This window comes from Cloeon dipterum, chromosome 3 (genome assembly GCF_949628265.1).
Source record: "Cloeon dipterum chromosome 3, ieCloDipt1.1, whole genome shotgun sequence".
In the NCBI taxonomy this organism is placed as follows: Eukaryota; Metazoa; Arthropoda; class Insecta; order Ephemeroptera; family Baetidae; genus Cloeon; species Cloeon dipterum.
In genome coordinates this window covers 7,511,096-7,535,359 of record NC_088788.1, presented here as the reverse complement: position 1 = coordinate 7,535,359, position 24,264 = coordinate 7,511,096, and the positions used below count along the sequence as shown (strand labels likewise).

General features: G+C 36.6%; 3 protein-coding genes across 3 annotated transcripts; 2 read left to right on the top strand and 1 right to left on the bottom strand.

The window, feature by feature from the left end:
- Positions 1 to 2,383: 2,383 nt before the first annotated feature.
- On the top strand, positions 2,384 to 4,830 carry LOC135941219 (protein argonaute-2-like). The gene is made up of 7 exons (XM_065486564.1): positions 2,384 to 2,442; positions 2,504 to 2,594; positions 2,667 to 2,879; positions 2,940 to 3,064; positions 4,003 to 4,147; positions 4,207 to 4,427; positions 4,719 to 4,830. Exons 1-7 carry the CDS (start codon positions 2,384 to 2,386, stop codon positions 4,828 to 4,830), a joined length of 966 nt encoding a protein of 321 aa, XP_065342636.1.
- Positions 4,831 to 5,896: 1,066 nt separating this feature from the next.
- Positions 5,897 to 10,559, top strand: LOC135941211 (uncharacterized). The gene is made up of 8 exons (XM_065486553.1): positions 5,897 to 5,947; positions 6,175 to 6,563; positions 7,459 to 7,908; positions 8,361 to 8,460; positions 8,723 to 8,824; positions 8,885 to 9,046; positions 10,087 to 10,469; positions 10,553 to 10,559. Exons 1-8 carry the CDS (start codon positions 5,897 to 5,899, stop codon positions 10,557 to 10,559), a joined length of 1,644 nt encoding a protein of 547 aa, XP_065342625.1.
- A 4,422-nt stretch (positions 10,560 to 14,981) lies between these two features.
- Positions 14,982 to 16,975, bottom strand: LOC135940354 (poly [ADP-ribose] polymerase tankyrase-1-like). Its single transcript, XM_065485199.1, has 4 exons — positions 16,838 to 16,975; positions 16,476 to 16,671; positions 16,169 to 16,425; positions 14,982 to 15,156 (listed from the first exon to the last, which is right to left on the bottom strand). The coding sequence occupies exons 1-4, from the start codon at positions 16,958 to 16,960 to the stop codon at positions 15,115 to 15,117; spliced, it is 618 nt and encodes a 205-aa protein (XP_065341271.1). The 5' UTR covers positions 16,961 to 16,975; the 3' UTR covers positions 14,982 to 15,114.
- Positions 16,976 to 24,264: the final 7,289 nt, after the last annotated feature.

The following is a 24,264-nucleotide window of genomic DNA, read 5'->3' as shown; positions in this document are numbered from 1 at the left end:
TCGGGCTTAAAAAATACTGATTTAAAAAAAATAAAATCAGTATTTTTTTCAGTAAATCTGTAGCAAATCTAAATAATTCATACAGTTTGGATTTCCAATTCAACGGAAAATTGATTGATTGGGTTTACTTACGATATTCACTGTATTTTTGACAAGAAAAATGAAAAATATGGATGCTAGAAGAAAACAAGAATCTATATCTAATCCTGAAATTGTAGCTTCACTTACAAGGAACAGAAGTACACTGTGGCTAATTATATGCACAAAGAAAAGAAACGTACTCTAAAACACGCAGGCTGGCCGTGCCTGGAAGCTAGAAGTGGAGATAGAACGATCTATCTGCCCATAGAGGTAAGCTATTTTTTTAAATTTCACTTGGCTTTTGCAGAGGATATAAAGAACCTATACTATAATAATGAACTAAAAATTAAACAATATTTATGTAAATTTAGTTGCTCTATGTGCTGCGATTTTCTGCTTTTCTGAACGTTTTTTCATCATTGGGAAAACATCGAGTGCGCTGTTTTTACATTTCCATAAAAAATGGTTTCATTATTACGCGCATGTGAAAATCAGGATTTATCTCACAAGAAAGAAAATTTCATGATTCATAAAGGTTAAAAATAGCGCCAAACAAACAAGCACAAAGACAAATTAGTTAATTTTATCTAGACAGTTTTAGTAAAATATGCTTTTTATTGTTGTCCCCTGATTGAAATAAATTTTGCAAATCAAAGTGAAAAGTGGAGCTAGAGAACCCATCCGCGAAATCTTGGGATGGGTGTGTTGTTTGCCCGGTTTTTGAGTTGAATTTTGGTCCGGCGGCTGAGCATTTTTTTTGCGCAAAATAAAAGATTTAAAGTGAAAAATAGCGACCCGAAAAGCTGGAGCTAAATTTTTTCAAAGACACTTTTCATTTTCTCTTTTTTTTATATATAAACGGTGTGGCTGACACTGCTGGCGGGGCTTGCGCAGCTTAGCCAAATTCACGGTGGCCCAAAATTAGTAATAATTGTTTGGTAAAGTCATCTCAGCCTGCTGAAAAAATTGTTTTGGCCCTGAGCCATCAAGAACCATTGAAATTGATTTTTAAAAATTCGACAGCCACCGCCTCGAAATCGCGAGGCTGGCTGAAATCTATAATAATTATAAATAAAAACTTATTCCTATCTACAACGAGATCAAGAGAAATGAAATGACACTATAAATCGTTTGGTGTATGTCCTAACAGCTCTGCAGCGTGGCTAAAAATCAAGTAACGACGAAGAGACTGAACGAAACACAGAAAAGCACCATGATTTTGAAAACCGCCGTCAAACCTAGTGAACGGGAAAAAATAATTTTGACACAGGTCAGTTAGTACTCTTATATTTATTTATCTCTTCTAATTCAAAATATGCTGCCCTTTAAACTGGCTGAGCACGAGTATTGAGCTTTTTACCAGTCTTTTTCTTTAAATTTAATTTTTTATCCATCAAATCTGGAATAGCTGACAAAGCTGGATCTGAACCAAAACCCCTGCATGAAAGAGTTTGGAATCACGGTGGAGACTTCGATGACCTCAGTTAAAGGCTGGCGTATAGATTACCCTGTTCTTTTTCAAATTGATCCAAAGAAAGAGAAGCCAAACAAAGTGATAGATGGCTTCTGGGAATTGGAGAAGTTCAAGGACTCGGGGAAGGCCAACATCAACCTTGCGATTGTCGACTTGCTTGAAGGCCATATCAATAATATCACTGAAGATCAGGAAAAGCTATATTAGTATGCACCAAATAATGTTTTCTTATAAATTTTATGCAAATGTAATTAATTTTGACAGCGGAGTGCAGGCCCAATTGTTTCTTGGTAATTATTTGGGAAGTGCTGCTGTCAAAAATAGCCATAGGATTTGGCCAGGTAAGAAGTTGACTACAATGACGGAACTTGGTGAATTCTTAAAAGAAAAACTGGCAAACAAAAAGTATGACTTGGTGATCATTTTGATTCATCAAAACATCGGTGGAGAAGACCCATATGGTAAGCTTCAATTAAAAGAGCCTGATATAGTTTGTTTGTTTTTAGTCGGATGTGATTTTTAGCACGATATTTTCAGTCAAATTATGTATATTGGTAAAGTTTATTATTAAAACTTATTCCTTTATACTCCCATTTTGGTGGAATCCGGCTGTATTTTGGCCTGCTGTTTTACATCTAATATTTTCATCCATTATTTATTTTTTAAGGGACTATAAAGCAGATAATGGATCAGGAACTGAAATTGGTCTCTCAATGCATCTTGAGGTCAAATGCAGCCAAAGCAATCGAAGCAATTAGCAAAGAAAACAAAGCACTTCCAAACTCATTGAGGGCTGCGGATATAGAGAAAAAAAAATTCTCCCAGATTATGCTCAAGATCAACGCCAAATTGGGTGGCACAAACTTCGGGTTTGATGTCCTTCTAAGGTGAGGCTGACTATCCCAGAGCCAATTTGGTATTAAAACTGAATTTCATAACCGGCTTTAGAGATTCGTATATCAAGCCACGCACCATGATTATGGGCGCTGACGTCACTCACCCTGGTGCGGGATCGACCAATGTTCCCTCCTTCGCAGCCGTGAGTTGAAAAATTGAACGCAATTCAGTTTCTTCATTTCTTGAAAATGTGTATTGTTGTTTGATTAATTAGGTGACAGCGAGCTACGACGAAGATTTCTTCAGGTACCACATGAATTGGCGCGTGCAGCCACCAAGAGAGGAAATAATCGCTGACTTGAAGGAGATGACTAAGGAGCACCTCCTGTACTACTACAATCATAGCGAAAAAGAGAAACCTAACCAGAAAAGACCGCAATACATCGTCTTCTACAGGGACGGCGTCAGCGACACCCAGTTCGCCGAGGTGAGAGCTCAGTGTGTAATGTTTAAACAATGCGAGCTTAATTTTAATTTAATATTTCAGGTGAAACGGAAAGAGTTGGCAGCCATCCAAGAAGCGTGCAAAGAAGTTGCTAAACAGTATAAGTGGGAAGAAGATTTCAAACCTATAATTACTTTCTTGGTTGTCCAGAAGAGGAACCACGCCAGGTGAGAACTCAATAATTAATTGTTATTCAGAGAAATACAAAAATATCTTTTAAACTTCCGATTTTTATATTTGATGGGTACGAATTAATGGTCCATTTTAGCAGTGCCTTAAATTTGTGTCCTCCCTTGAAAACCAACTAATCTCTTTAATCTTGGAGTTTTAAGCTGATCATTAACAACAATTTTTGTACATATCTGCTTAATTAAGCCTTGAGGTGTGGTATAATATTCACTTTAACTGTTTAGATATTTTTTCACCAACATTTTTCAACATATGCAGCTTGTTATAATCACACTTCTCCAAAAATATGTAAAGTTTTTGTTGAAATTTCGATAAAAATATCATTTTTGAAGGAATTATTGCACCGCAAATGTTCGTTTTTAATTAAATTTTATTTTGATTGTTTTTTCCTTCAAACAGCAAATTTAAAAAAATGCGCTCATTTTTCTTTTCAATGCCATTTTAATCGTTTTTAGAAATAACTTCCTTTTACTTTTTTTAATACTTATTTCCACTTCTTTTGTGCCATCAAAATTGACAAAGGCAGAGGTTTTTAATGTAGCCGAATTTGTGTGTATATATTATTAAAGTTTTTCGGGAGTAGTAACATTTTCTTTGCTATATATTTACCCTAAGAATGCACTTTTCCTCGGATTTATATTCGCTTTAGATGGTTTATTAGACGTTACTTGTGGTTTGAGATGGTATGAGTGTGGGTTAAATGGCTTAAAATTGCATCAGTTGGCGCTGATTTGGTGATACGAATATGTTGGAAAAATGGTTTGTTTTAAATTCACAGCCCTCCTTATGATCCATTTATTTTTCGGCCTTTGAACCACTGCTTTTTTTCTGCAATTAATTTGAATTTGACCGGGAGCTGCAGGATATAATCTAAACCCTAAATAGAGTATTCAGCGACTCAATTTTTCCTTTCCAGGTTTTTCCCCGTCTGCCCAAACAATAAAACACCGGCGGGAGTTGATCCCAAGCAGGGAAACGTAAAGTCTGGCTTTGTTGTGGACACCATCATAACGCACCCCTGGCAAATTGATTTCTTCCTTGTCAGCCAAAATGCGGGGAAGGTGAGTAACCTAAAACCCTACATATTTTTTAAGACTTCATAAATATTTTTCCCTGACAGGGCACGGCTTGTCCAGCCAGATATAGATTGCTCTTTGATGGTGGAATAAAAATTAATGAGCTTGAAATCAAGAGAATGACCTTTTACCTGTGCTTCCTCTACGCCAGATGCAATCAGAGCGTGTCCTACCCTGCCCCCACCTACTACGCCCACTTGGCTGCCGCCAGGGTCAAGCTCTACTGCAACAACAAGTTCGATGATATCGACACTTCTGCTGGACGGTAAGTCCCACCTGCTCTGCTGCATCTTAATTTTGCAGGAAAAAAATAACGGAAGGTTTATTTTTATTAGAGAATCCACGTTCTCGTATATACGACATTCTGTATTTTATTAATTATTTTTCAAGCTTTGAAAATTTGGCAAATTAGTAGACAAACTCAGTTTATTATGGCTCTGTAATTGTAGTTTTTTTCTGGTAAATATTTAAAAGACTAATTCATATTTGTTTTAAATGCTTATAATCTTTTCTACGCTAGCAATAAACAAATTCTCTCTACTGGCGATTTTTGCAGAGACAAAGAAGAGATATATCGGGATTGGAAAGCAGCAACTGATAGAGTCAATGATGAAACTGTTAAGAATATGAAGACTTTCATCGACAATAACCCCATGTACTATGTCTAGAAACCTGCTGAGTTAACCCGCATACAGTTTTTTACTGCGTCTTTTTTACGCTCGTTTATTTGTACTTCTTGAAATTCGTTTGATTATAACAAAAATTTTATGTATGTTATTTCAAAAGGAAAAAACACGTTGGATGAATTTAATTCTACTAATTTTAAAATATGGCTTCTTCCCATAAGCAAACATCAGGCATGGAAGGCTACAAGTAGCCATTGTAAATAAATCAGAAGAATTTCATTCGTACAGTCATTGAGAGTTTAGATTCAAATTTTGGTTTATTACGGATCAGCAGGGCAACTGTGCCCCATACATCCACATCCAGAACTTAACAAGGAGTTTAAACTTCAGCTATGTTTAAAAGTTGAATATGTATTATGTTAAAAAGGATAAAGATGAATATTTGTTGAAAGAAATTTAATTCGCTTCTGTGAGAAGATTGTTATTCTAAAGAGGGCATTTATATATGTTCTTGAAAATCACTAATTAAAAGAAATCATATGTTAATATAAGCCAAGAGATTTTTATTCCTGCGCGCACCTTCCTTTTTAAACACAAATGAAGCCATTTAATTTTAAATGATCTCGAATGTAAAATTCCTTGCATCATTTTTGCACAACCTGAAAGATCTGGAGAAAAACTAACAGAAAAATATGAAGTTTTTACCCATGTTTGAAATAAAAATTCCAAAACTAGTATGGTTTCAGCGCACTTTTCCGTGCCTAATTAAATATTTTCATTAGTCTATTTTCGACAGGGAGAGAGTTTTAAAAATTATTGGTCATTTGATTCATGCTGGAATGCAAATTAAAATACTTAATTCATTTGAATCGTCATGTGTGCATTTTCCCAGTCTCGCCTTCTTTGCCCTTTACGCTGTGAAAACGGTTGCAAACTTTTGGTTTCTGCAGGCGCTCTTTATTTCATCAATAAGTGCACTCACTATCAGACAACGTTAAGAACGGAACTCTTATCAATTTTCTATTGATTATCTGCTGCAAGATAGATACGGTAGTAAATAAGAGAAATTTATGCCGATAGTCAATTGCTAGAATCAGACTGGAGCAAGATGAAGCAGCTGAGAAAAGCGGAAAATGGCCAGATGCTTTCTGAAGAAAGGGCAAGTTCCATTATTTCCATCTGACAAAATCAATTCAGATTATTTTCTATATTTTTCCGGTATATTACAAAATTCTTGCTGGTACCATTTATTTCTAATTTCTTAAAATTTCAACATTATTGGGAAAAAATAATCCCTCCTCAAAATCATTTTGTTAAATAATAAATCCAAAAATTAAAATAGGCAAACAATCTTTCAAATCAATAAAATTAAATCTGCTTCCTCAGCGTCCGAAGGCTGCAGTTGGCCAGTTGGGTCCGCGCCTGCTGTACATTCTTCACATGCTGTGTGGCCAGCACCTGCGGCTGCCGGGGGCGGGGGGCGAGTTTGGGGGCGTGCGGCGCGTGCTGATGTGCCTGCACGCGGCCACCATCAGCCTGGCCACGGTGTACTGCACGCTGAGCGGCGGCTACGCGCTTTCCAAGCACCTGGACAACTTCGGACACGCGCTCTACATCGCCACCGGATTCCTCGGCATGGCCGAATGCCTCGTTCGCATCCTCTACACGGTACTGCGTAAGAGCACCATCGAGCGCATCGCCGGCAAGCTCCACCACGCCCTCCACCAAGCACAAATCGACCCTGAACCTGAGCACTTCGTCAGGAGAACTTCCAAGTAGGGGGATTATACAAGTTTTTTTAGATTTCAAAATAAAATTGGAAGGGTATTCATTTTTTTAATTAGAAAAAACATTAAAGGATGATTTTTATTTTTTTAGGTAGTTGAAATTGTTTAATTTAGGGGTTGGAGGGTGAGTATTTGACAGACTGATAAGTGTCAAAAATTAATTTACATTGTTTGTTATTTACAATATTTTTGAGTGGGCATACCTAACAGCAGGCTGATTTTTTTATTTAAATTCTTGCTTTATTGAAAAAAGGTGGGGGTTGAGCACCTTTCTAATCCCTTCATTTCTTTAGAGGAGATAGAGACGAGTCTAGCGGTGTGCAAATTTTGCAATTCTGACGGCTAGAACCCAAGATTAACCGGTGCCAAAATCCAAAATAGGCAGATTTAAAAAAAGCGAGTTTTTTCTAGGTTGAAAATTCTCAAAAATTAAAGCAACTACTCTATTTAATTCATATAAGATTAAGGAATACTTGACAGATTTTTAAAATATTACTGCTTTTTTATAAATAAATCTATAGATACCAGCGGGGTCCAGATGACGCGCAGATATGGCGTCCGGTGGAGTAAGGCGCGAAAAAACGGTCACGTGAAAAGGCGCGAAAAGAACCAAGTTTTCATCAAAATTGTGAAATAATTTGCATCACTTGTACTAATTGTGTCTTTTGGATCGAAAAAACAAACTCTTGACACTCGTACGGCAATCCAAAGAGAGCTTTTTGTTTCCCACATTCAGACGCCATCTTGGATCTGCGCAGTGGGAACCAATTTTATCGCACATCTGGCCCCCGCTGATAGATACTTGCGATTATTGTCAAACGACACATCATGCCTTTCACTTTTCCCTTTTACTTCAAAATAAAACAACTCTAAACAAATTCAGGGTGACGGCGGTGTTTCTGGTGACACTTTTCTCGACTTTTGGCGTGGCGATTTGCTCCAGCTACACGACGATTTTCGCGCAGATCGGCACGCTGATCGACAGCTACATGCAGAACGGGACGCAGGCCGAGGACGCCGACCTGCTGCTGACCAAGAGCGAAGAGGTGTCGATCGAGATCCTGGAAGCGTGGTACTACGTGCACCGCTTCTTCAAGATGTGGCCGTACGTGGCGCTGGTCAAGGCGTACGCCGCCTTCGTCTACGCCGTCTCCTTCCTCTCATTGGGCCGCGTCGTCGTCTCGGACATCCTCTTCTACTCGTGGTACGCCACCCTGAACCACCTGTACCGCGTCCTCGTCGACGCCCTGCCCCAGGCGCTCGCCGCGGACACCGCTGCTGACAGGAAGAAGGCGCTCGCTGACTGGATCAAACACCACCACTCACTAAATCAGTTAGAAATTTAAATTTTTAAATTGATTTCAGGTCATTTAAATTTTATAAGTATGTTTAAATCAGCGGGGGCTAGATTCGTGCGACGCGCTGATGCGGCGTCCGTTGGAGTATGGCGCGAAAAACGGTCACGTGAAAATGCGCGATAAGAAGCAAGCTTTCGTGAATATTGTGACATAATTTACATTCCTTGCACTAATTGAGTCTTTTGGATCGTAAAAACAAACTCTTGACACTCGTACGCCAATCCAAAGAGAGCTTTTTGTTTCCCACATCCGCACGCCATCTTGGATCTGTGCAGTGGGAACAAATTTTATCGCATATCTGGCCCCCGCTGCTTATAAAGAAGTCAAAAATTACCTTTAAACCAGAGAATGGATTGGTACCTATTATTTAACATCATTACAAATATTTTGTAATTTTAAAAAGACTGATTTCCGTTGAAATTTGTAGATTGCTGAAGGAAATCAACTCGCTTACTTCACCAGTCATAGTGATTGCAGTCGTTTTGACCGGCTTTCGCATTTGCATTTTGTACTTCGTGCTCTTCAAGGTACACCAGCTCTATTATATGCCCTTTTCTTATACAAAATTGCATATTTGTGCTCTTTTTGTTTAAATTAAGCCAAAATAAGCCTTAAATGGGAGTGGGGGAGCTGCTGAACCCTCTGATCTGGCATCCCTTCCCCTCCAAAAGAGAAGGGAGCCAATCAGGACGTTTCTCCTCCTCCTCTCTTTAAATCCATGCTCAAATTTTTTCTTTCCATTCTTTGAATTAAATCGATCTAATTATTTATACATTTTTTAAACTCCAGCTTGCTGATCCAACCAGCATTTTCTTAATCATGGTTTACGGCCTTTCGTCGGTGCAGCAGGTCTTCGTTTACAGCATCCTTGGCCAGAGGATCAAGAACAACGTATGAATAAAAAACAATATTGTTCAATTTGCGTTAAATTAACCAATTTTAAAAGAATAGGTGACGCATTTGCACGCGCAGGCTTACAAATCGGCGTGGGTGGAGAGTGACGGGACGGTGCAGCACGCGACTCTGATGATCTGCACGGCGGCCAGTGACAAGATTGGACAGAGTCTCCCTGGGGCACCCTTTTTCTCCATGTCTCTTGAGTTTATGGCTTCGGTAATTGTTTCAAAAGAAATGAAATTGAATTTTAATAGGCATATTTTTTTTGCAGATGCTAAGCGTTGTGTTCACCTACTTTGTCGTTTTGTTTCAACTTCAATAAAAATGTTTTTTGTTCTACTCCTACAGAGTGTCTATATCTTTTATATTTGACAAAAACTTAGCAAATAAGCTTCGATTTTGCTTATCTAATGATAGAAATAAATCAATCACTTCACTCATTGTCAGTCAAAAAAAGACGGGCGCAATGGAAATCAGCAGTCTCTCGATTTCATTCCTGAAGAGCCAACAAGTGCTTTAGATACATACTTTTCATTTTTTAGTTCTAATTTAGTTAAATATTATTCAGAGCTGGTCACGAAAACCAGCTGCTTTGGCCTCCGCTAGACTGAAATCTGGGTCTTTTACCGCAATTTGTTCTCAATTTGCTCTCCCTGCTCATTTTCTTCGCGATATTCTGTTATTGCTGCTCACCCTGAAAACCCTCTTTCACAAACAATTTGACTTTTTTGTCTACATTTAGGCAAGGACTGCTCAGCTCTCACTAGACTGCTTCTTGAGACTTTTTTATACTTTTCGTATAGTGTCTCGAAAGGGGAAAATCGATGAATATAATAATCTCGGCTAAACTTCAGCTTGCACTCCACAATTTTTAAAATTCAAACCATTGACTCGAGAGGATTTATCAGTAAAAGTCCATGTGAATCGATTTTATAAGTATATTTTGTTCTGGGATAAAAATTTTCTTATTTTAAATGAAAAAATGGTTTAAATCACAATATATTAACAATAATAAAATAAAAACTTCTTACCTCAATATAATATCTTAGAAAACTTCGCAATATGGCATTCGTTAACAGATAAGATTGCAGACGACAATAACGAGCAGATAAATTTCGATTTCTCCGCCAGACCAGTTATAGAAATGGAGGAAAACAAGTATTTTATTTGCGGCTCTGATAGCTCCAGCGAATTTCAGGAAGAGGTAACAAATTTAATTTTATAAACCATTTTTATTAAATTTCAAAATATTTCAGGAGAAGATCGCAAACACGTTTGGTTCAAAACTCTTATTCCTGGTGCACCTGGTGTGTGGACAGTACCTGAACCTGCCGACACCGCGCTGGACAATAAATCCGGCTTTGAAACTAATAATTGGATTTTACGGGGCTGTCTCCTTTCTCGGCATTACCTTCTTCGTCACAGTCACCGCGTCGACTCTCGTCAAAAACCTGCACGATTTTGAAAACGCCGTGATGCTGACCGCCGGGTTTTTCGGGTTTCTGCAGTGCTTCTTGCGCATCGTCTACACAACGGCCAGAAAAGGGAAAATCGAGGAAATCGCCGAAAAGGTGCACAGAGCTTTAAACAGGCACGGACTGCAGAAGGATTCGGTTGATTTCAACAAGAAGCTGTCAAGGTTTTTTATTGCATACATTTTGTACTATAATTTTGAAAAAAATGAGTCCTAGAAAATGGATAAAATTTTAATTTCATCCGTAGATCCTGAATAATATTAATATTTAAAATGAATTCCAAGGTTGATCACGGGGTTGCTGCTTTTGTGGTCGTCGTGTTTCACTGTCGCCGTGATTTCAATAGTTTCGGACAACATTAAAGCCGTGGACCAAGTACTGGAATATATTGCGGCGAACCAGACTGGGGTTGAGAAAATTAAACTCAAGGATCGACTGACTTTCGAGACGACCCTGACATCAACCAAGGTACAAAAAAAAATTTCATCACTACATAATTAAAAATTGATTCTTTTATTACATTATTAATTTAATCAAACAAAAATTATGTCAATTTTAAGGTAATTCAGCGACTTGGAGTGCCTCCGTCACAGCTGGCGGTCAGACTGATCGTGGCCGCCATTTTGGCCTCGAACTACGTGGCCATCGGACGCCTGATCGTCTCGGACGTGCTCTTCTACTCGTGGTACAGCGTGCTCGTGCACCAGTACCAGCAGCTCATCGACTGCCTCCCAGAAGCGATTGCAGACGGGGGAAAGAAAATGAATTATTGGGCGCATTACCACACTGTTTTAAATGAGTGAGGAAAATTTGATTAAACCGACAATTTAACAAATATAAATATAAAATAGATTATTAAAAGAAATCAACGCGTTCACTGCTCCAGTCATTTTGGTCGCCGTCGTGTTTACAGGAATAAAAATAAGCGTGTGCTCCTTCGTAATTTTTAAGGTGTGTATATATTTATTTAAATAACTATTTTTGGCATTTTAAATTTAATTGTTTTCTGCAGTTTCACAACACTACGGCTGTCCTGCCATTTATCGCTTTTGGAATCGCCACGTTGCAACAAGTTTTTATCTACTGCGTTCTTGGCCAAGCTCTGCAGAACAAAGTATGGGCCCTTAAAAATGGTTTCATTTTTTTTTAATTTTAGTGGTTATGCAGATTGAAAACCTGAATGCGAAAGCGTACAAGTGTTCGTGGCTGGAGGGGAAAGGAGGGAAGCAAGGGGCGGCTTTCATGATTTGCCTGGCCGGAAACGAGAGGAGTGGATGCAAACTGCCTGGCACTCCGTTTTTTCCTATGTCCTTGCAGTTTTTCGTCTCGGTATTGTTTAATTTGTAATTGGCCTGTTCAATTTATTGTTATCCATGTTATTTTCAGATGGCCAGTGTCGTGTTCACCTACTTCATCGTCCTCTTACAACTAAATTAATATACATCCCCCTTCTTTTAAATATTTCAGTTGATTAATGTAAAAAATAAATGTGTGAAATATTAAGTGAGAGATGTTTTCTTAATATCAGGACCGTTTTTAAAAATAATAATGATAATACGGAAAATGGCAATGATGTTAAAAATTAAATTTATTTATTTTAAGATAAAAATACAAAAATGTGATTAAAACCTCAGCAGCTGCAGACGATGAATAATGAATTAAATTCAATACATCCAATGGAGAGTAACAGCGCAGGCGAGCTGCTCATGCACCTGTGATAACAATGGAACGATAGAAAGACTGGCTGACTGGCGTACCTGCGCGGCAATGAATGGGTTCGAGGGGGAAAGACCGCCAACAACATGACCGCCACGAATGAATGAAAAACCCGAACAACCTGTGAGAAGCGGAGCGTTTAAGAGAACGCACACAACAAATAATTTTTTCTTGCTTTAAAATAGCAGTGTAGAAAAATATTTTTACTAAAATTAAGGCAAGGTTAAATTTTGTTCTTTTTAGTAATTTTTTGGGATACATTTTTGAAATCTGACTTGGGTGACGTGTCAGTGGTTATTCAAGGCACAAAAAAGGAGGCCATCTTTGCCCTGAATTGAACGAAGGAATCTACTATATATTGAGCATTGAGCGGCAAGAGAACGCACATAATAATACCCACTTGGCAGAAAAGCAAATAACGCGGCGCCGCGCGCGACACGCAAAGGTCAAAGTTATAAATCGAGCACTTGAAATATAGCCACTGTTCTTTTCATTCTCCCCCTTCCCTTATTATTATTAATGGCCGTTTTTCTTCTCGTTGCACGCTGATGATATTCCCCTAGAGCAGATGAGTCGAAAAGGACTTAATTTATAAAATGGAGAAAACCAAATTAAAGTTAAAAATGATAAAAAATCAAATTTTAATTTCTTACAGAGCTAAATGGCATTATAACAAATTTGCTGATTAAATACAACTCGAGTTTAGGAGCGAGAAAGGTATTTATCGGTGAAACTGTCGCATTTCTGTGGTCTGGCTAGAACACACACTCTCTTAAAAGCATTAGGAAACGGAAGCCTCGCACATACTTAGAAGGATAGGGGTATATAACATCCGTTTCTTGAAAGAAGAGCCGCATTGTGTAGTATTACGACCACTCTTTTTAATTTTTTTAATGATTTACTCTACATGCCAGGATATGTATTTATTTTTACTTGTCAATATGTAATAAAAAAATCATCCGCAACAACATTAGAATCAAGTAGTATAAGTCGAACAGGGGAAAATAAACCATTCTCTTGAAGAAACTTCTCAAAACTGATTGTTAATTGTGTCAGAAGACGATTTTTTCTCCTCCATATACGGAGAAATGTTGATGTTTGAGTTAATGATTTATTTTATTTACTCTGCGTAACAAAGCAATGAGAATGAGCAAAGTTCAAAGGGAAATGACTGCCGCATCTCCCAGAAACACTCAGGAATTAAATGAAAAACTTAAAAAAAAAACTAAAAATGACAGTGCATTCTGCTCCAATATTATAACTAATTTTATTTTTAAAAATTTATTTTGCTGAAAAATCTACGAAACAATATTTTTCTCTTAAAAATTAAAACGTCCAGGTTTTATTTTAATTTCGAAGAAAACCCCTTAAATTTAGCGATTGAGGATTATAAATTATATTTGAGCAGATGAATTTTCGCTGCTTCCTATGCCATCCTGAACGGATACAAGAATTCGTTGCAAGCCCAAAATACAGAGAAATCGCATCAGTCATTCGCTCCTCCACAACCGCGCCGTCGAATCAATCCAATTGTTATGGCAAATGCATCTGAAATAATAATACGGCTTTAAAAAAATAATCGTTCTTCAGAACAATACAATTTGAACCTTAATTTTTTTACTTTTAACCGAATTTAAAGTGTTAAAAAAAATTATAATTATACTGACCATAGCCGATAATGGCATAGAACCGCCAAGCTGGTATGGGTATTATCAATACGCCATTTTTATTCGAAAGAGAGTGCATGAAGTGATCGTTGATTCCATTTAGGACGCAGCAGACAAATGCACTGAAAATAATCTGAGACTTGCGGCTGAGCGCGAAGAACGTCGACAAGCAGGCAATATTAAGTAAAATTAAATCCACGTGTGTCAACTTGTAGCCTTCAAAGGGTACTATATAAAAATCAATGCAAGTGTTTGTTAGAATTAATTATATTCTTCCAATAACCAACTGCAAGAGAAATGATTTACCTAAAATAATTAACAAGATCCACAAGAATTCCGCAAGGACAGCACCAGTTGCGTGCAATTTGTTTTCCTTTAAAAATAATTAAAACGAATTTAAATTGTATAATCAAAGGAAATTCTGCTCACCTCCCAAATTCGTGAAATTTGGTCTTTAAAATAGACGTACGTGCAAGTGCCAACCTTCAAAATAGGAATATTTTTTAGGTAAGAATTTGTAAAGATTATTTGCACCTTTTACCATTGTACCTTCACTAGAAATGCCTCCAGCTTCTTCCGGGGGCACATAAAAATAGCGCAAACCCCATGTACCAAGCTTAAGAAAAATGTACTTAAATAAATCAGTATATATATAACAGGTCATTTGTATCATTACTCTTTCTTTAGGTTCTGCACCCGAAATTTCATCAGTTACAATCGAAGGCACCGACGCAACGTGTTCACAACTGCTGCTGTCTGCGGTCATCTTCTCCTGCTCTGCCTGGCGAAGCATTTTCTGTTTCAAAGAGCGAGAACTCTTTGTTTATTAGCACAGCATTGGTAGCAACTAACTGTAAACAAAGCTAAAGTTCAATTATTGCTTCTTAAAGTTTAATGTTGCCTAAAACTTCTCAAACGAAACTTTGTTATTATGGCTTTTAAGAGTGCGTATCCGTAAAAGATATCCTTTTTATTACGTACCTGCAAAGCAAAATAATAATTGTCGTGAAAATAACTGCCCCAACGCGCGAAGGACAAAGAGCAGCTTCACTTTAGTTCTGCTCGGACTTAGAAAATTTTCAGCAAAAACAAACCATGCGTTTTTTTGAAAATTTGAAAATCACTAATTATGAGCCAACACTTCGCTAGCTGGGTACTAATCGCTTTTAGCAGTTCAAAAACCGACTGGTCCCTCGTGATTTTTATTTCCACTTAACTGTGACAAAATATTGATATTTAAAAAGTGCAGTTCTTAAAGTGACTAAACAAAATAAAAATGGTGGATGAATAATTTATTTATTATTCTTACGTCATTGACATTTTAAAAACATAAATTCATTCAAGACAATTTGCTTGGACTTAAATTGTGAGAACACCTATATTTTTGTTGATAATTTAAAAGCACACACTCCACGTGATCCTCAATTCAGGGCTTGATGTTGTATGTGATCAGATACTGCGGCAACGCCTGCAACAATCGAAACAATTTACGAGTTGAAATTCATATTCTGAAAGCAGTTTCTGCGGTATTGGAGACCAATAAAGGAGCAAGCACTATATATTTTATCTAAACCGAGCTTGGAGATGGAAATAATTTACCCTTACAAACATTATTAATATGATTGTGACTTTTTATGAATATTTTTAGACAGCTCTATGGAATAGTATTTAATTTTTGTGCCATTTATATAGATATCTCCAATGTTCTATGTATATATTTTGAATATTTCACCACTATTCTAAATTTTTCACATCTTTGTAATAAAATAGCTGGTTTTAGCAGGGCAGTTAAAAACAGACAACTTTAAAAGTCTTAAATTTTTAAAATTCCAGGTGGGGATGCGTTCTATACTTCTTGAATTATTTTAATTTGTTAATTGACCAGTTGCATAACCCTTAGTTATTGAAGCCGCCAACAGATAGCGCAACCACAGACTTTCTTAAAAATTTTGTTTTAAGCGGTTTTAAGGTATTTACGCTGCGATTTCAGACTCAGTCTAGCTATTTTGCTTTTTTTAATTAATTTGCTAATTTTTGACATGCTGAAAACCAAAATCGGTTCAGCCAATCGCCGTAGAATCGTAAAAAATTATTTTTTTAGATAAAAAAATCTTTTCCGACATTTCTACGGCGAATGGCTGAACCGATTTTGGTTTTCAGCACGTCAAAAATTAGCAAATTAATTAAAAAAAGCAAAATAGCTAGACTGAGTCTGAAATCGCAGCGGAAGTGCCTTAAAATCGAAAGTCTACGGTGGCGCCATCTGTTGGCGGCTTCAAACACTTAGGGTTTATGCAACTGGTGAATTCCCTGAATTTTGCCAATTTAGCCGGCCAACATTATTTTTAAAAAAGCCGACATTTTTAGATCATTGCCATTTGCAGAGCCAGACCTGCTGAAAATAAATGGTGTTTTTCTTTTGTAAAATTTAGGTGAAAGAAGAATAAACAATAACAACAGCAAGCAAACGCTACTGGCACCTGGGCACTGTTGAGTATGGCGTACTCAGGGTATCGGAGGCCAGACACGTTTGCCGGCTCAGCGATGACACTGTGGAAGCCCCTGGGCACGGGCTCATTGGCGCGCGTCGGCTTGAACGGCTTGCCCATGAAGCACTCGCAAAGCAGCAACTGGCGTGGACAAACGCAACAAGAACGGCTCCGGTGCTGCGGACACCCGGCGTTGTTGCCCCACGCGTACTGATTGCTCTTTGACGACAGCGCCGCAAAGTAAATGCCTGCAAAATTCAATTCAGAGGGGAAACTTTTAAATATTTGCATGATTTACCTTTGCCAAACATATTTTGAGTAGCCGAAAATTCGACATCGAATCCGCCAAGGGCGATTTTCTGCGCATTTGGACTGCCGTGATAAAGATGCAACGTCAGTGCATTGGCTGCATCTTCCTTGCTCATTTCCATTTTGATCATCTTGATGATTGATTTGTGCTGCGACTCCAACTTCGAATTAACCACCTTTTCCACCTGAAAAATTAAAATGGTCAAAAAATACAGTTTGGGATTATTGCATTCGTACAAGTCTCCTTTTGATAATTTCCGCTTGGATTAATTGGTACTGTTACAGTTCTCGTCAATGTATGGATCTATTTATAAATTTATGTACATAAATAAGAGAGTTTAATTCATTCACCTTGGTCACGACGTAATCCGAGAGCGGAATTCCATTCCTGTGGGAGACAATGGATTCTTTCATTTTCTTCACCACATCCGTGTACTCAGGGTCAGTCTCACGCAACGCTTGCAGGACAGACATGATTTCCTTTCAATTTCTACGATAGAATAAAAATTGCTACTGATGATACAATGGCGATTAATTGCATTAATTACCTTCGCGATCTCACTCTAGACGACGTTAGGCATTAATGATTAATGTATACAATGCCCTTTAATTGTTTCTGGGTTTTCCCCGTCTTCTCTTCACACAGCTGATTAACACAACAAGAAGAGCAGTCCGCAGGACGAGACAGAATGCAAGCAAGGGGAGGGGATTTGGTGCAAGAAAGGCGAAAACGAGCATTAATGAGCCAAAAGCCACAAGGGGTCAGGGAGGGGAGACTAGCACTGCTTTAACTCTTTATGGAATGGATGATCTTATTAGCCCGTTCTGCTGATTTTTGCAAAGCAGAAACGTGACATAATGTAACAGGAGAACATCATTATGGGGAGTATAGTAGGGGAAGCAGAAACCCAATTAAAAGAATCACGAAACTAGTAAAATTCTGCTTGAAAAGATTGTGAGACACGCACACACGGTGTTTTTCGTGAAGACTAGAGCACAAGTCAAAAACAGGAAGCTTGTTTTTTTAAAGAAAAGTCTAGGATTTTTTTTAATTTCATAAGCGACGATACTGGTATGAGGTTAAAAAATTATTGGTGGGTTAAAAACAAAAAATAAGCAATATTTATGAGTTAAATTTATTGCCAATGAAGCATTTATGCGGAAAAAACTCCTCGTGGAAGACGCTGATGCAACATCATCATATAGAGCTGATGGCTGATCGCCCCATGCGGAATTAATCTGCAAATATCACCATTTAAAAATTGAAATTAAAAAATCTGAAAGGGAAAAAATCCTACATAATGCTATCACTAATCCAATCGCAATGCCGTGTAGTGTTGCGCAAAGCAGGGCGCCATTAAAATTAATATCTTTGTAGTTACGTCCCTTGGAAAAATATATTTTTATAAAATAAATAAAAAAACAGCCAATGAACCTGAAAACTTGCAAATCTGGAAGCAGTGACTGTCCCGTTGTTGAGTACTTTATACTCCTGCAAATAGATACATCACAGAAGAAATTAGTTTAAAATAAAATCCATTTTTATTACCAACTGCGGTCCGCCGATGAATATTTTGAATATTTTAGAGGAGATGGCCTTGAACAAACTAGATCCGATGGTTGTCAACGTCTGTAAAAATTGTATATATTTTTAAAACGGCCATATTAGTAATATATTTTCTACCTGCGATTCCGCGTTGTAAGAAGAAGCAGTAGCAGCAGCAAATCCAGGTGCTCCTGCTCCGTAAAATATTTTATAGTCCACCATTCTATAGAAAATAGACTAACTCTGTTTTGACTTCAGTTCAAAGTAGTGTAATGACGTTATATTTTTTGGTTGGTTCCTTTTACTGTATTTTGATAAATCCGTAGAAAATGAAAACAGCTGAAAATATTTCAAAATATTTTTATTTTGCACTTGTCACGACTTCTTCTTTTGTTTCGGTAGTGAACAAATATTTTTTTCCATCAAAGGTTGCGCTCGAGGATTCATTCATGAAAGAAATAATGGGACATTCCTCGTTGAAAGAGTCTTATCTTACAAAATGCGTTTGTATCTTAATTTAATATTGTTGCTGAGTTTTATTCATGATATACAATTCAGTCATATATATGTTTTACACCCTTACATACGTGCTTTTCTCCGCAAGAAAGGAACAACATTATTTTCCAATCGCTTTAGAATTCCAATGCTGAAGGTGCAGATAACTGAAATTATTAAACATTGTTAGATTTAAAATTTCAACAAGTGACGAAATACTAACCGAAGAAATTGACGAGATGCCACTTCCAGCTCAAGTCATACAACGTGAATTCATTTTCTCCCTCGTAAGTTAGAGATAAATGGTCTTGATATAGAACCAGGCACAAGAAAAACGACGGAACGGCTCCAATGAAGGCGGAAAAATCATAAATGAGCAGTGGTGGCAAAATCGTCACCGAGAGGAGCGCATATTCCGTGTAGCTGAGATCGCAAAAATACGCAACTTTTGGAAATGGAAAATTAATAGCCATAAAATCTAAGGAAATCAAGCGTGTTTACCTGCATAGATGAAGATGTAAAAAACAAACGAGAAGAAAAAGCTGAAGAGAAATGCTAAGACGTATTTTGATACAGCGTCAGTGGACCAGCTCTCGTTTTCATGATTTGCTTTGAAAGCGTCGAATACAATTTCGTGTATATTAATAATCCCGTGTTCCTCCTGCAACGAAAGTTCATTTAAATATTACATTCAACACTCACAAATTTGGTTGTTAATACTCTAATACCTTCGCTTTGGCGCGGTAAACCGGAACATTGTCCCTTGGGATCAGCGGCTTGTATTCCATCTTCTTTTTGGGTCTCTCAAAAACTCCCAGCTAGACGAATAGGAGTTCCAACAAAGAATGGAAATTATCATGTCATGTAATGATATTCTTATACTTTAAAGTGTTTTTCAGTCTTTAGAATAAACACGTTACATTTTCCTGAGTGATAAATAATATTATTACTTTGTTTTTAGTATCTGACCCAAGAATTTTATTGCTGATAATTGATATGGTTCTGTCGAAAAATATTTGGAAATATTAAACAAAACAAATTAATTTGCAGGATAATTGACAAAGCACGGTTGGATTGCAATTTATTTAGTACAACGGCACAATTTGCCATTTTTGTTATATATTCATCTACTTAGATTTAAATATTTTGGCCTCCAAACAATTATTTAAAATGTTAAAAATTATGTACTTTCTGCTTCAATAAGATAAAATACAAAATACAAGCAACTGAAGGACATAATTTACAATAATGATTTAACATTTGACTGCATTTCACTTTGAAATTAAATTTTAAGAATAGAATTAAATTAAAATCACCGTCGCTGACTCTGCACCAAAACCAGAGCGTATTAAAGCGTTTTTAAACATTTGAAGAACAGCGGAAATTTCTGAAAACTTTCTCCTTACATCAATCGGAGGATTATAATACATTTAAATATATAATATTTGTATGATAATTGAATACCTTTGCTTCGTCATCGACTGGGCTATGCGTTGTGGAATCCCAAAACCTAACCTCAGTAACCTCTGGGTCGTAATTACGCATCATTTTGGTGTCTGATGTGATTCCATGCACTAACAAATCAGCCGACTATGACAATCAGTAAAAAATAAAAATTTTATCAGCATGTTATTCGTTAACTTGTATATACACGTCGATTTCGTGAAGACAAGAGCATAAGTCTTAATCAGGGAGTTGTTTTTTTTATAAAAGAAAATTATATTATGATTATTTTAATTTCATAAGCAATATTACTAATATTAGGAGATTAAAAATATAGTTAGTTGGTTAAAAACTAAAAACAAGAAATAAGCAATATTTTTTTTTAATTTATTGCCAATGAAGCATAATATATATGCAGAAAAAACTCTTCATGGAAGACGCGGGTGCAACATCATCATAGAGCTGATGGCTGATCGCCCCATGCGGTATTAATCTGAAAATATAACCATTTAAAAATTGAAACTAAAAAATCTGAAAGGGAAAAAATCATACATAATGCTATCACTAATCCAATCGCAATGCCGTGTAGTGTTGCGCAAAGCAGGCCGCCAATAAAATTAATATCTTTGTAGTTACGTTCCTTTGAATAATAATTATTTTTATAAAATGAAACAAACTAAAAAACAGCCAATTAACCTGAAAACTTCCAAATCTAGAAGCAGTAACTGTCCCGTTGTTGAGTACTTTATACTCCTGCAAAAAGATGCATCACAGTAGAAATCAGTTAAAAAAAAAATACATTTTTAATACCAACTGCGGTCCGCCGAAGTATATATTAGAAGAGATTGTCCTGAGTAAACTGGAACAGATGGTTGTCAACGTCTGTAAATCTAAGTATTTTTAAAGCGGCCATATTGGTAATCTATTTTCTACCTGCGATTCTGCGTGGGAAGAAGAAGCAGTAGCAGCAGCAAATCCAGGTGCTCCTGCTCCGTAAAATATTTTATAGTCCACCATCGCCATTCTAGAAATTAGACTAACTCTGTTTCGAATTGAGTAATGACGATATATATTTTGGTTGGTTATTTTTACTTTATTTTGATAAATCCGTAGAAAATGAAAGCAGCTGAAGATATTTTCGAATATTTTTCTTCTGTCCTTAGTCACTATACATATACTTCTGATGAACAATATATTTTTTCCATCAAATGTAGCGCTCATGGAAGAAATAATTGGACATTCCTCGTTAGTTGAAAATGTCATACTTTTTATGCTTAAAAGCGGGATGACAGAGTGCGTTGAATTTGAATTTGAGAGAAAGAATTTTAAAAGAGAGATAAAAACTTTGGAGAATGAATATGAGCTGTTGAGCTTCCACTAACAATGATAAAGCCAACAATGTAAAATTTATTAATTGTTGGCATGTAATGCTCGTTCTTAAAAATGGGTGTGGTAAAATTATATTCATTTCAAAAAATCAATGTTTTTTCATATTTCTGAAAAACATTTTCAAATAATTTGAATCATTTAAAGTGTAAAGAACCTAATTTAACACAGGAAAATAATTTATTTCAATGAAAGGCAAAAGCTCTTGTTCGAACACTTTTGATGATAAATTTTTATTTCATTACATGGGAATAAAACCATCGTGGTTATGATCAAATTAAGGATGAGAAGATATTGTGATAGAAAATTGTATACACATAGTACTGACGTTTTGTAAATCTATTTTATAACAATAATATGTGTGTATAAACATAATCTAAAATATTTTACCAAGAAAACGCTCACAAAGTGGAATTTTTAAGTACAAATTTTTTCATGCTAATATTAATTTTCTAAAATTAAAAGATAAATGTTTAGAATTAAGACCAAATTATGATATTTTTCTGAAAATGTCCTATACGTTTAGGAAAAATTGTGTTGTGATACTATTTTGACTCAAAAAGATTTTCCAGCCGCAAAATAAATTTATCTACATAAATATCAGCATCTTGATCTTTTTCATACACCATAAAAGGATCTTTAACCTCGTATTCTTCTTCCCAGTCATTTATTCTAGATTCTAATCCATCGTACTTTTCGTTAGACGAGAAGAATTTGACATTGGTAAGTTTAGGAAGAAAAGCACTTGAATTCTTCACGAGGTCGACCAGTAAATCTCTCAGCTCAACGTCATCCTCAACTCTCTCTCCAACTGCATGGTGCGCGTGTAATTCGAAGGTGTGCAGCTGGGCCAGGATTTCATTATTTTGAATCATCGAGATCACCTTTCTAATGCCCGCCTTATCGAATTCCCAACCATCAATCGAAAGGATCTCTAACTTCGGCGCTAATAAGATCCTTGACAAGTTCAGAAGTCCATACCTAGCGTAGCCACGAAATTTCCATTCGAATTCCTTCAGCTCAGCGAAAAACTTGATCTGATTCCGCTTGGTGTTAATATTCAGCAATGAAATCTTCTCCAGGTTGGGACACTGTTTGAACAACGAATTCAAATCTACAAAGCGCTGGCCATTTTCGTGGGATAGGAAAAGCGTTTGAAGATTTCTGCCATATGCTTGCCAAAACCTCTGCTGAAAATCAAGGAAAAAACTCATATCGTAGATGTGAAGACACTTGATTTTAGAAAATCCGAACAATGAATCAATATTAGGGGATCCGCCATATTGGAAGAAGTCAACCTTAAACATTAGAAAACATTAATTTTCAATATTCTAATTTTTCTCTGTAGAATTACCATGAGATCAGTAGTGTTTGGAAACATATCGGGAAGAGAGGCTATGTTAAATTCGGATTCACGGACGTCCACACACAAGTGTCGCAGGTTTGAAGATTCAGTGAATCCGAGCGAGCGTATTTTCTTGTCAGAGCGATAATAAGAGCCAAAAGGCCTTTTTCTTGTTACTGGACACACATTGCAGTAAAGCTGCACAACCTCAATTTTTGGAAGATTTTGAATGCACAAATCCCTCAACCAATAGTGCTCGTCATCCGTGTCGTCTGTTGATTCAAAGATAAATTCCTTCACGTTGAACAAGCTGCTTTTAATTTCTTCTGCTGAAGGATGGTTTTTCGTAGATTCTAGTCTCACATTGAGGAATTGCAGGCTCGGTAGATTTTTACACAGATCTAAAATTGCGCCGACCTGAAATGAGTACAACTCGACGAAAAGCCGGTTTAAATTTAGCATTTTGCTCATCATTTCCAGCATTCTCGGGGTGCAACGCTTTGCTCGAATATTCGTTTTAATCGCATGGTTTCTCTGGATAGTCAGCTCATTGATGTTTGGAGCCAGTGTTGCGGCGCTATTAAGCAATTCTTCGCAGTAAGGGAGTGTCTAGAATAATAAAATAATTCTTATTTTCAATTGCTTTTGTAGAGAAAACTATTATCAAAACCTTTTTGAATGAATCGTTCACATATCTATCAGGACAAAAGGATAAAATTCCATTCAGTTCGATGGAACGTGTTCTTGAACTAAGTAAAATTGGGAAGACATCCATCATTATTTTAAATTTTTCCTCTTCTCTAAATTCCGCGTTACATTTTCCTCTCATCATCTCTTGCAGCAACTTTTCCCTCAAAACACGAGCTATCAATTTCTCATTTACACCTGGACAAATATAAATCATAATAACTCACGCAATTCTAGCAGGTTTTCCTTCTTATCCGGAAATTGAGCGTAGTACATCAAATTTCGAATTATATCTGTAACAGCCAGATTCTCCAACGATAAGCTATTTTTCTCTAGTTTCATCGTTTGAAGCTTTCGTTTGGTCAAACGCAAAATCTTTTCTTCGTCCATCATCGGAAAGCAGAGCTGAAAAAAAAATCAAGATCACAAATTGGATATGATGGGCTCAAAGCTAGCCGAAGTTAATCAAAGAGTGAGTTTCCATCTGTTTGTCAGAATTATTTTAAAATATTTACAAAAGAATGTGTGCTTTATCAAATTAAAAATATTCAATCCCTAAAAAAAGAAATGTTTTCGCAACATTTAGAGTAAATTAAAATATTTTACCTTTGTGGTGGAGACTAGAACATTGTTGAAAATAAAACCAATGTTGGACCGGTGTTGACTGATCGATCGCCAGCTTAATAATAATAGTCATTGCTGTAAAAACACTTATTTGTAGAAAAATAATTCTGTAAGCGTTACATAATTAAGTGTTAATTGAGCAATTAGTGTCATGTTCATTTGTGGTCCCTGTATTCTCACAAAAATTTGCTCTGAAATAAAAACAATTCAAGTAATTGACTTTTGTAAAGACATAATAAATAAGAACCGATT

Bases quoted from the DNA above. Each gene is read 5' to 3' on its own strand.
- LOC135941219 (XM_065486564.1), top strand. From the start codon at position 2,384: ATGCTCAAGATCAACGCCAAATTGGGTGGCACAAACTTCGGGTTTGAT. The intron at 2,595-2,666 runs GTGAGTTGAAAA...TTGATTAATTAG, and splicing joins ATGTTCCCTCCTTCGCAGCC to GTGACAGCGAGCTACGACGA. The intron at 4,148-4,206 runs GTGAGTAACCTA...TTTCCCTGACAG, and splicing joins TCAGCCAAAATGCGGGGAAG to GGCACGGCTTGTCCAGCCAG.
- LOC135941211 (XM_065486553.1), top strand. From the start codon at position 5,897: ATGAAGCAGCTGAGAAAAGCGGAAAATGGCCAGATGCTTTCTGAAGAA. The intron at 7,909-8,360 runs GTTAGAAATTTA...TGAAATTTGTAG, and splicing joins CACCACCACTCACTAAATCA to ATTGCTGAAGGAAATCAACT. The intron at 8,825-8,884 runs GTATGAATAAAA...TTAAAAGAATAG, and splicing joins GCCAGAGGATCAAGAACAAC to GTGACGCATTTGCACGCGCA.
- LOC135940354 (XM_065485199.1), bottom strand. From the start codon at position 16,960: ATGTCTGTCCTGCAAGCGTTGCGTGAGACTGACCCTGAGTACACGGAT. The intron at 16,672-16,837 runs GTGAATGAATTA...TTAATTTTTCAG, and splicing joins CGGATTACGTCGTGACCAAG to GTGGAAAAGGTGGTTAATTC. The intron at 15,157-16,168 runs GTGCCAGTAGCG...CGATTGTTGCAG, and splicing joins CCATACTCAACAGTGCCCAG to GCGTTGCCGCAGTATCTGAT.